Source organism: Ostrea edulis, chromosome 4, assembly GCF_947568905.1.
Source record: "Ostrea edulis chromosome 4, xbOstEdul1.1, whole genome shotgun sequence".
Taxonomy (NCBI): Eukaryota; Metazoa; Mollusca; class Bivalvia; order Ostreida; family Ostreidae; genus Ostrea; species Ostrea edulis.
The window spans coordinates 21203729-21216619 of NC_079167.1; the positions used below are offsets into that span (position 1 = coordinate 21203729).

The 12891-nt window shown below is 35.1% G+C and overlaps 1 protein-coding gene across 1 annotated transcript; it reads right to left on the minus strand.

Moving 5' to 3' along the window:
- Positions 1-4064: 4064 nt before the first annotated feature.
- On the minus strand, positions 4065-9840 carry LOC125670830 (aminoacyl tRNA synthase complex-interacting multifunctional protein 2-like). The gene is made up of 4 exons (XM_048906222.2): positions 9646-9840; positions 5753-5941; positions 4955-5168; positions 4065-4542 (listed from the first exon to the last, which is right to left on the minus strand). The coding sequence occupies exons 1-4, from the start codon at positions 9751-9753 to the stop codon at positions 4145-4147; spliced, it is 909 nt and encodes a 302-aa protein (XP_048762179.2). The 5' UTR covers positions 9754-9840; the 3' UTR covers positions 4065-4144.
- Positions 9841-12891: the final 3051 nt, after the last annotated feature.

The following is a 12891-nucleotide window of genomic DNA, read 5'->3' on the forward strand; positions in this document are numbered from 1 at the left end:
ATGCAATAAATATCCCCGGTTCCAATGATTACTTCGGGTAATAGCATTAATAGATGTGAATTCAAACATAAATTTCATCTCCTCAAAATAAATACCAGAGGCAAGGCCCATTGTGTCCTCTTAACCTACACAACGTCATTACACTGGATGAAACCCAGTACACTCGCTCTGTCTAAACTTTATCCAACTTTACTAATAACAAAATCAATCAATGTTCAAATGACTTTAACGATGTACTATCACAGTGCTGGACATTTTTCTTAATTTAATTTTTCATTCTAATCCTCTTACCTGATTTCTGTATATCCTTGTCTATTATTGGTATGGTCCACTAATTTCACGATCGACAGTTCTGAGCACTGCTTCAGCTAGGAGCGCCACCGCCAAAACAAAATACCAAACTTCTCGTTATTTATGCGACAACCGCTCACGGCGCACTTTCGCATTAAGGGAATCAATTGTTGAAAATATGGTTAATTATCAATCTTATACCCTCTTGGCCAAATGTACTGTATTGTCACGAATTCACTTGTAAATGAAAACGACGGTAAACTTCTTTGAATTGTTCAATTCAATTTTCGCCATGAAATACTTTCTTGTTATCTTTACGAAAATCTTTTTTATCAGATTGTTTTTGGGTTTTTTCCCCTGCTGACCTGATGATTGACATAAGGCTTGGTACATTTACATTTCACAATGTCATTAATAACATAGGGTAAAACTATTACAACAGTCCGCTTAAGTGTGCATGTACCCAGACTACATATTTTACGCTCCACGTACTTACACATAAAAAAGTGAAATTGAACATTTAGACAAGAAATGTTGTATCGCCAATGATTTGACATACTTTAGAATTTGTAAAATTGTGTCGTAAAAATTCTTGCAGCCAGAAAAAGAGCCGGGAAATCCATTAAATTATTGATCATATGCCGGCATAGGCAGATAATCGTTTTCATTGTATTAGCATAAATAAAATTAATAATAACGAGGAAATTTTTCAAAAATCTTCACAAGAAATAAAGGCTTGTTGTACATATATAATATCACGTAACAGTGTACCTTTATTTTTATATTATATGGCTAACAACACTGATGTCACATGTGCTATAACAATAGAGACAATAACAGAATCGAAATATTCTACTTCTACCAGTCAGCGGCCACCGTCAAAATGATGAATATTATGCCACTGTTGGGCACATGTGCACATGTTAAAACAAATATATTGGTGAAGGTCTATTTACAGGTGAGTTTAAAAACAAACGAAACCTGTGGTCGGGTACTGTAAGATTTTATTTTATCCGTAGAACGTCAAACAGTGTGTAGCAATGTTTGATATCAATAATACGTTCCTCGAAGGCCCAAAAATTGCACCTCATTTTCCCACGTCTTGAAACAACAGAAAAGGATAACAACGGTACATACTAAATGTATATTGATCTCTTAAATATAAATACACACGTGTAATGAAATCGATTGCTTTTAGAAATTATAGATGTAACTTTGCAATGAGCTGCCTACGAATGTGAATGTATTTTTAATAAACTTGTCAACAAATGTAAGCTGTAAGTTACGTAATCAGTTACCATTATATACAAATTTAAGCAGTAAGTTAAGTAGTCAGTTACCTTTATATACAAATGTAAGCTGTAAGTTACGTAATCAGTTACCATTATATACAAATGTAAGCATTTATTTACGTAATCAGTTGCCTTTATATACAAATGTAAGCAGTAAGTTACTTAGTCAATTACCTTTTAGGGCTTTATGTACAAATGTAACCAATCAGTTACGTAATCAGTTACCTTTATATACAAATGTAAGTTACGTAATCAGTTACCATTATATACAAACGTACGCAGTCAGTTACATGTTACCTTTATATACAAATGTAAGCAGTAAGTTACTTAGTCAATTACCTTTATATACAAACGTACGCAGTCAGTTACATGTTACCTTTATATACAAATGTAAGCAGTAAGTTACTTAGTCAGTTACCTGTATATACAAATACAATTCTGCAATCAGAGTTACAGGTTTGATTTTCCAGTCACGTTTAACATTGATAGTGACTGCTCCTTCGCCAGGCGCCTGACATTAGAAAAGTGAAAGTCACGGTCTTTTGAAAATGACATAAAAAACAGGCGTTAGGATGAGGAAGACCACCCACCCCAACCCCCATTCCCTACTACGGCTTTGAGCGCATTGCATAGGCAACGGTAAAATGAACATTATGGATTTTAATCAATGTTATATAGTATGTGCATACTTTCCAGTTCTTTGGAGAAGATGGTGTTACTGTACAGTTATTCACTGTTTTATCATCCATTTTGGGAGTGATCCTTAAACAGGATGAATCTACCAGATGTAAGATGTACCAGTAAGATAGGTTAAATTTGTGGCACTTTTTTAAGTTCACCTACCATCTCTCCATATGAGTGAAAAATTCTGGAATGTAACCATGTGATATAATCTGTTACTTTCACAGATATCATCTAATTAAATGTAAACTATATATCATTGTGATGACAAGCATCACAAAAGGGCCCTGCTTTGCGACATTTCTAAAGGAGATTCAAACTCGATTTATAACCCATTAATACAAGTTCATGTAGAAATTTTCAATGTAATAGTTGCTGGGAAAACAAACAAAAAAAGTCCGGAAAACTGTCAAATCCCTAAATTTTGCAAAGTTCAAGGTCCATAACTCTTTCAAAAATAGGTAAACAAAACCGAACTCATGATATTTAATCTGTGACCCATTGATATAAGTTTAGGTAGAAATTTTCAATCCAATAGCTGTATTGATAGCCAAAATAAGTTCAGAAAAGTGTTTCCACGGAGGGACACACGCAGACTAATCACTATAGTTCACCTGTCTATTGCAAGGCCTTAAGGAGGTTCTCTACATCGTCATAATGGCCGACTTCCTTGTAAAACATGGATGAATATTAGCAATATTTGTCTATTCATTTAAAAGTCACCGCCTAGCTGACTAGCTCAGTAGGTTAGCACGTTGACTGCTGAACTGTAGATCGCGGGTTCTAGTCCAGCAGGGGTTTTAAATTTTTTTCAAATTGCTTTCGACTAAAACTGCATTTCTTGACTAAATAAAGTAAATCTAAAAATTTTCAATTTCAAAAATATTGTTGTACATATCCTCCACTTTTCATTCATATCAAATTTCTCTGGTGTAGCATACCTCCTTAATAACTGGTTCCATGTATATGCACTATAGGGTTCAAGTTAGTATTGTGTACAATGGGCCTCTTGATAATCAATAAAGTGTAACTACAAATGTGTAAATTGAAATATCAAATTACTAGTTATGAATTTATCTAATGAAGTGAATTTGACCAAAAAAATGATAAATTCAAATTCACAAATTACATGTAATAAAAATTGTCGGTAACCTCAAGTTTGTCACTTGAAAAACAAATAAATAATTTGAAGAGGAAAAATTCACCAATCTGTAAAATGTGTTGCTATGCCTTGCATCACAAGTAGAAAAACTAAAAGTCGATTTTCAAATCCTCAAGAAAATTCTCAACAACTTAATCATGTGTACTATGATGTCATAACAAAATATCAGTGACATCAAATTCATAGTCTTGCCGTATAAATAAGCCTAAATACATGTATCTAATCGACACAATGTATTGTGCAGGGTATTGATTCACGAGACTAGAATGAGTTTGACTCTGTCAAAATAAGGAAGTTAATCTATGATCTTTGAGAGATCAAGGAATACACATTATCAAAAGTATTATGGAAGTTTTTACTAAAAGTTGACATTTTTTGTAACCAATTTACAGACTAATATTTCTATATCCTGGTCTTAAAAGTTTGCAATGTGTGCAGCCCTTGAACAGTGACCATTTGTAATTATTTCATAAAGCCTAGTGCATCTAATTCAACATTTTATGAATTTGTAATACACTTTATTGTCCCTCAAAGAAATGCAAGGAGCTTTAGATATAAATAGACGCATTTTGTATCATTGGTGATGCTCTTGTTACAGAATTCATTGTTTACTGTTGCAAAAATCTTCAAGTCTTTCATGACATCCATAATAAATATTTATTTCAAATTTCATTCAACCAAATTTAGCACATGCACATTCAGAAAGAGTTTGACAGCATTATAATAGCACTCGCCTAGCCGACTGGAACATGGCATTATTATCGCAGGCTTTGAACCATTTCTTGACATTCGCGGGGAGATCTGCAGCCAGTTTACAATGATTAATGCCTGACCAGGCGGCGATATCTGCTGAGGACATGGAATTACCAACAAGCCACGAGGTCCTCCCCAATCTGGAGTTGAGTGTTCTCAGAGCAGCATCTCTTTCTTTGGAATTTCCATCAATTAACCGAGACTGCACCAAATCCAGTACCTCATCACAGATTGCCATGGTAACAGGATCCCGTGTTTCTGCAGTGGGGTCGAGGAGGCGTCTGATGTAGCGTATCATATTCACTTCACCTTGTATCACTGATTGTCTCAGAGGAGAAACCACCAGCTGCGGACCACTGGGTACTGCAGAGTAAGAAAGACAACTCTTAATCACATCCATTCAGAATAAGCTGCACTGAGATTTTTCATTCCGTTTTAAAGCCAGCTTTGCTCACCCCCGTGATTTCTTTTTTAAAGTTTTTTGATTACCCTTTCATCTTAACACTTCTTTGTAAATGGAGGGTAACATAAAATGACCAAATTCTACTAGTTTAGATTGTAAAGATATGTCCACAAAAGTCACCCTTCATTTGTGGACAATGGCCAGTGTTATTGGTTTGTTATTTATCTAGTATCAATGCTCTGCATTAAAATTGCTCTATATCAAAATTGCTCTGTACTAAAAGTGAAGATATGATGAACAAAGCAGAGCACAGTCTGTGCCCACAGAAATGTTTTATTTTCCTAACCCTGGTGGTGGAATCTAAATACAAACCTTTCTTCCATATCAGGGTAAGGATGATTTGATTTTCAGATCTACCATCCCATGGAGGAAAGAGATTTGTAGGACATTTGGATGTCACACTTGAGTGTATGTGTGTAGATCCCCGGACTCGGAATTTCTCCTGGAGCAGCTGGAACATCACAAACAGAGAGTACGGAACCTGATCCGGATCAGCACTTACAACCAAATCAAGTACACCATCTCCCTGTTCAACAAATAAAGGATATTCAATGCTTTGTAGTTGGATATGGATTGTGAAATAAATTCCATATCCAAGTACAAAGCATTGAATTTTCTGTTTATTACATTTTCTTTAGTTTAAGAACATGTTTATTTCAAATCTTAAAGGATGTATAGTACTACACAACATGACGTCACAATCAGTTAATATGACATCACAATCAGTTAATATGACATCACAATCAGCTAATATGACATCACAATCAGTTAATATGACATCACAATCAGTTGTTAATCTCACTGTAGTGAAAATATCATTTTTATTCAATGGATAAATTATAGTACTTCACTGTTCAAAATGTAATAAACAATAATATTTACATTCCCAATGTTTTTGATATCTTTACAAATTGTAACGATAGTCATTTCTTCATAATTTTATACATAAACATTGTGGCAAACAAATAAATTGTTTGCAAAAATGATAATTTTCATCTTGTTAATTATTCTGAAAAGGCAAGGTCTTAGAAATAATGTCTTGCAAAATATGAGTTATTTACAATTAAGTCCGAAATACTAGGATTTAATGAAGGACATTTCTACTATTACCAGATCCATTGGTTTTCCCGCTGGTCTGTTGTTGAGATTTGATGTCACACTAGTGTCAGGGGTATCTGGAGTTTTGTACTTGGATTTCAATCCCTGGAGAACGTTCTTCAGACACTCCAGACGCTGTAGGATTACTTCCTGTCTCCTTTCTAGACTTGTTACCGTATCCAGGTCATCTGTACCCCCACCCTGAAAATCATCAGAATTGGATCTGTATGGGTACATGTTTTTACTGGTAATCCATACACAGCCTTAACTATTCCATAATCAAGAGTTCTGTTGTGAATTTTTTTCCCCTTAAATATTTCACATGCATTTTAAAATTGTACACAAATACATAAATGGACATTCTGTGTGTAGATTTTGTACTGAAAAACTTTAAAATACACTGTGGTTCGTTTGACAATAATTCAAAATGACATCCCAATTTCATGTTAAACAATAATGTTGATTAATACTGTATACAGGGTTAATTCAGCCCCATGTTTGTTGGTTTTTTTTGCCCTTTTAGTCTTTTACCCTAGTAAACAGTTTCACTTCCATTTTAAATTCACCCTGATACAGTTGTACTGCATGATCGAGAATCGAACCTGGGCCCCCAGATTGCAGAGTGAACACTCTGACCACTACCATAACCACTTAGCTGTTCCAACTTATTGACTCACAAGCACAGTAAGTTCTTGGAAAGAGGAAATAAACTAATAATAATTGTCACAGCGAGAGGTGTCATTTGTTTTTCTACAAGTGATTTTGACCATGCCATCTGTGAAGCATCTCAATATATACCTATTTCATAATTTTCACTCCATTTCATAATGAAACAAATCAGATATAGACATTCACATATTACACAATCAAAACTGAGTGCACGTGCATGCTCGTAACTGTGGGTAATTTTGAACATGCCAATATATAACTACAAATTAAATTCTGAAAGATTACAATGGAAAACAAAACAAATAACTCCATAATCACAAATTCAAAATTAATGCATGTACATATATATGCACATGCGTTTCACTTCCCTTCATCATATTACGTTTTAGGAATGTATATACAGTATTTGTATGCATTTTAATGCTGCCCCTTGAGTGCCCCTGACTGGAAACATAAATCTATGGCCATCATTAAAAATTATTTTTGTTTGATGTACTCCGATGCACATTTTTCATGGTAGGTCGGGAGGTAGTTTTTTTTTTTTTTTTGAACGTCATGAAAATTTCTAATATTTTCTTTTAAAATAAGGAGAATTTTCTATTTTTCAAGGGAACCCCCCCCCCCCCCCCAAAATGAAATTTTAAATTGATGAAAAAAATGATAGGGTAGGAGCAAAGAAGTAGGTACAGTTTCTACTGTCATCTGGCCCGGAAAATAGATGATTTCAGTAGAGGTCCCAAAATCTGGCATTCAAATAAGGAATATATAAGCAAATCAAAACTAGGTTTAATTTGATCTGAAATTGCTTTGTGTTGTATGACAGGAACGTGAAGTTGGCATAAAATTGCCAAAAATGCCAAAATCAATGAAAATGTTCATAAATTCAGGGTGTTTTCCTTTCAGAAAACATACAGCCCATGCATCGAGCAAATTCATATTCAAATACATTTTTCGTCTTCTCTTAATACACAATATATATTAATCGCATTCTGCTCGATGGATGGGCACACCTTTTCCTAAGCAATAATCTGTTAAATTTAAAGAGACACTACAGCTCATTTTCCACATTTTAATAAAGTGTTTTTAAAACCATGTATTGATAAAATGATAAATTTCATATCGATACTGACAATTTTGAACAATTGGGATGCATCAATTTACTCTCAACTGCGCTTTGAAGATCGTTCGGAATTCAAAGGTTTCTTCATGCTGACTCGGACTTTTGAATGCTTATTTACATCACGTGGTTTTGAATGACAGCAAAGGTGTTCTGTAGGAAATTATTTAAATTCCCCTTCAAGGGGGTCCACACTCACCTTTCAAGTATAAGAGTATCCCCTGCTCCTTGTAATAAGTAATTATAAATCATTATTTCAACAGAAACCTTCCATGTTCCCACTGACCGATGTTTTTACAACTAACACGTGTCGTGTTCAGATAAAAATAGCACTTACTTTTAAACGTGGTGTCTTCGCAGCTAGTCTCAATGGCAGATTTAGGGGGCCAGGATCCCCCTCCCTTTTTACCCCACAGATTGTGAATGAAAATCCAAATTTTGCACCAGAATGGCCGATTACTTTGGCTAATCTTTGACTTTCACACCCCTCTTCGGAAATCCTAGATCCGCCACTGAGTTACATGTGTTTTTCCGAGCTCTTTGTTTTCCAACAGTCAAACTGATACCAAGGTAAATTTTATTTCACGTATGAGTTTTATCTCATTCTAATTTTACCTCTTTTCTCACAGAATCTGTCAAAATTCTAGATCTATCAACTACACTTTCTCTCTCTGGACGACATGCTGCACTGTTTACTGTCTATGCGCATGCGTCTGAAGACTGAAAGGAGGAGACTCGATATTTTGTGTATAGGCCATCAAAAAGTATTAATTTTTACGTTAAAACGATAATTTTTAACTTTAGATAAGTGTTATTTTCGCAAAGTTCATACTTTCAACAATGCAACAAAAATTGAGAAAGCGCTGGGAAAATTGTCATTTCATGATTTTTGCGCAAAATGAGCTGTAGTGTCTCTTTAACAGTTATCAAACTCTATTTATTAAAAAATGGCGGGAAAAACTCTTATTCATGACGTAATAATGCTATTAAATTAGAAATAACTTTGATTTCAGTTGAGATAGTATACTTGGCATGTATTGAACTTATTCAAAACACATATCAAGCTTGATTCAAGACACCTTTAAATCAGTGAATTTTTTGGGGCCTTTTTATGAACACAATTGTACCTTGTTCTTTGACGGGTCGGTCGGAGTACATCAAACAAATCAATTTTTAATTTTGGCCTATGTTCTATGGTATACCTATGATGTCAGTATTATAATTCCATTTTTCTAATTAAAATAGACTGATAAGTGCTTAAGTCTTAGCCAGTCACAATTGAGTGCACATGCATCAGTCTATGCGGAAGTTTTTTGGACCACACAGGACATTCGGTCCTGTGTAATCAATGAACACACCGGACCGAACCAAATTTTGTCAGACCAAAAAACCTAATGTAAAAAAATGAAACACGGGAAAATGCAAAACCAAGGAAATCTTATTTATTATACTTGGGATCCCTCCCGTATAATACTTTAGATGGTCCATGCGGTTTTAATCACATTCATTTACATATTTGGATTTGTGTGCTATTTTTTCTTATAACAAATATCAAAATAGTAAAGTTCAAAACCGGACACTGAGACATGACATCAGAGATTTCGGTCCAGTGTAAAAAATGATGCATCGGACCTCAGGCACTGTACATCGGTCAGGTCCGACAGTCCGATGTCTTTCGCATAGACTGATGCATGCGAGTGCTGGTATGTAATTTCGACCAAATTGAGCGGTACTTCTAAAAGAGAGTTCTTAATGTCTGCCACTGCTATTCAAAATTTACACACTGTTGCTGAATCATGTGAGGGCTGGATGCATTGAAGTCATTTTGGGTTGTTGTAAAAAAAAAAAAGTGGTATTGAACCCCCTGATCTTTCTCTGTTTCTGTATCAAATGAAGGGGATCATAGGGGTTACTTTCATTTCATATTAAAAAGTCTATGAAAAAGTTATATCAATAAAAGAATACCGATCATCTGATTTTATACACTAACAGCGTACATACAAAATTTTCAAACTTACAACAAGGAAGTGATTGATTCTATATTACATCTGTATGGTCGTTAGGCTATCAGGTTATAACACCACCAGATGCCAAAAATGGTAAATGCCGACTTCCTCACCGTTAATGACACGCCTTTCTCAGCTTGGTGTAGATTCTTCAGTTTATACATATTGGAAGGTACAGATATCGCCACGTCATCTTCATAGTAAGGCTTGACACTGTACATTTCGAGTAAACTTAAAACTAAATAGTGTAACACTTTCACTAAAAATTTCTTGTTTCACATGCAACTTCCGGTTTGGGGGAACATGTTAATTCGTCCCTCGTATAAAGGGGGGGGGGGGGCGCTTGAAATGATACTCCATTATTTACTTGCGATAAAGCTGTCTCCAGCCTACAGTGACAGTAACATCGTGTTTGTTATAAGATTAATTTACTAGGCTAGTACATATTTATTCAAAATAGTATTACATTGTATACAGCCACTACAGATGAAAATTAGCTTTGTTTTCTTTCATATACCTTTCAGAAGTAGGACTAAGCCCTTGGTCACGCTAGATGGGAAAATATTGACTCGGGAAGTGAGTGCGCTGCACATATCACACTTCAAATTAACAACAAAAACAAGAAAACAATGAACGAAAGATTGAATAGGGTTACAAAGTTCCCTTTTCTTCAATAACAAGTTTTGAGGTTTTCTTTTTAAATTTTTAATCCAATAATTTTCTCTTTTTTTTATTATTATAAATATGCCTTAACTGATGAAAGACTTCACATAGTAATACTATATGATATATATAATATTAACATGAAATGACTAATTCGGGCTCATCCTAGAGTCAAAACTCTGGGGTTGTGAAATTTATAATTTCGGTATATCCTTTTCTGTTTTTCCTAATTATACATTTAGTTTTTATATCATACCAGGAAACTTGTGTTTCAAATTATAAAAAGAATAATCACTCTAATAATTTTGGCCCCACCCTGGAACCAAAACCCTTATCCCTGGGATCATCAAATACGATTATAGGAAAGGGGTGTCTACTCATTCTAAATATCTACTAGGCGTTTATGTTCAATTTAGTATTAATTATATCTTAGCAATATTAAAGAATATATTGTTGAAATATTTTACATATACAATGTATATACTATATATACCAAGTTTGGCCCCACCCCTGGAGTCAGAACATCTACTTCAGGGACCATGAAATTTACAATTTTGGAAGACACCTTTCTGATCTACAACACCATGATCACTCTGCATTTAGTTTCTCTTACAGATGTGCGGTTGTGGTGATGAGTTTTTAAAACTAATGAAAAGAATTGGAATTAAGAGTAGTTATCAAGAAGTTAAAAAATATGCCATTGTTAACACGGTTGATCACTGACCATTTTCACCCCACCCTGATACCCAGTCTGATTAAAACCAGATCTTCAATCCGCTCCTCTATTGGCCATGTCGCGCTTCAACGCGACATCGCCAGTAGAGGAGCGGATTGAAGATCTGGTTTTAATCAGATTGCCCTGATATCAACATCCACCCTTGGGATCATGAAATCTACAATTTTGATAAGGAACTATGTCTGCTCCTCCATTTACTTTCACTTTTAATATCAATAGTACTTTTAAAAGAAGATGTTATTAAATTTTACACATAAACACTATATGCCAAGTTTAGCCCCACCCTGGAGTCAGAACCTCTATCCCGGGGATCATAAAATTCATAATTTTGGTAGAGGACTTTCTGTTCTACGTCGCTAAATGCATTTAGCGTGTCTTACACATGTGCAGTTGTATAGAGAAAGAAGATTTTTTTTTTTAAATTGGTCAATCTTTGGCAGTTTTCGTCCCGCTCCTAAAGCCCCAGGTAAGCAGGAGTCCTGAAATTTACAATTTATGTCCCCCTTGTTTCAAAGATGCTTCATACTAAATTTGAAAAGAATTTGAATGGTAGTTATCAAGAAGTTAAACGTGTTCTATTGTTAACGTACGACAGACGATGAGTTTACTTGAGTGATCTAAAGAAACTTGGGGTATATATAATCAGGCCTGTTTTAAGAGTTAACATATATTTGACCTGATTTGGCAAGTAAAATTGTTAAGTCAACTTTTGTATATTAAGAAGGTTGCATATAATTATGGACATTACTAGGTTATTGTAGCAAAGAATGGGAGAAATTCTTTGGACCAATCGGAGATCGAACCCGGGACCCTTGCATTACTAGTGATCGAATCACTGAGCTAACCAGGGCGACATACAAAGTATGGTACTATTACTACACTAGAAAATTTAACCCTGTTTCGAAAATAATACAAGAACTCCTCATATCGAGGATATATGAAAAAACAGTCGTAGAAATTAATTAGAAACTAATTGAGAATTTATCATCTTTTCGTGAAATACTTTAAACATTGATGACAGGTCTTGCTTTAAATTCAGATTTAACATTTATACTTTCAATGAAACAGAATATATCAATTTACGTTCAAGATAGTGGACACTTTCAATCATTTTGCCAAAAGAAATTAGTAACATTTAAGAGCAGTGTGTGGTCAAAATATAATTCCTATTAATTCGTACATGTATATTGTCATTTAAATTTTATTCATTATGCTTTCTATCTTTAATAGTGATATGCATCTATATCGAATTGCCATATCCCTACAAAAGTATATTTTGAAGGTCTATGGTGTTTCTGTATCTTCAGAAACGTGTTACGGGTTACCCCCCCCCCCCTCCCTGCCCCGACCTCATTAGTAAAACTATAAATAAAACAATTTTTTTTTTCGACGAGGTAAGCGTTAGTCTAATACTTCTGATGTTTTCCCCGATGTGTCATTGTAAGCCCCAGAACAGTCTTACGGCTGTTTTGTCATTGGATCTTAGTCTGGTCCCCGCCCCGCCACTCTTTGATCTCGTTTTGGGTCCCCGCCCCCGCCACTCTTCGATCACCCAAAACGAGTGAATAAAGAGTGGCGGGAGCGGGGACCAGACTAATGGGATCTAAAGATCAATAGCAGCACCCCCCCCCCCCCCCCCCCCCCCCCCCCCGACCCCGACCAATTAGATATGGTAGAAACGTTGAACAATTATGACCTACCGGTACTTTAAAGTATCAGCATTGACAAAATTTCATATTGAAACAACAATAAGCAATTGATATCTAGAGTATAAATGATGTATCTGAGATGCGTTTTACTTGACTGTGCAGTGCTAACAGTATACATTGGGCCTTTTGTTCTTCACGATAGCTAACGCTTTGAACAGTCTGTGTTTGCGATGATAAGCTTAGAAAACATTCACAGTTTTTTACTATTTTCCCGACAAAGTGTCGGAAACGGGGGGTTATGGGGAAGGGGT

What these genes read in the sequence shown, in the direction of transcription:
- LOC125670830 (XM_048906222.2), bottom strand. Translation starts at nt 9,753, where the DNA reads ATGTACAGTGTCAAGCCTTACTATGAAGATGACGTGGCGATATCTGTA. An exon ending in AGAAAGGCGTGTCATTAACG is followed by an intron (nt 5,942 to 9,645) that starts GTGAGGAAGTCG and finishes GATGATTTTCAG; the next exon opens with GGTGGGGGTACAGATGACCT. An exon ending in TACCCTGATATGGAAGAAAG is followed by an intron (nt 4,543 to 4,954) that starts GTTTGTATTTAG and finishes CTTACTCTGCAG; the next exon opens with TACCCAGTGGTCCGCAGCTG.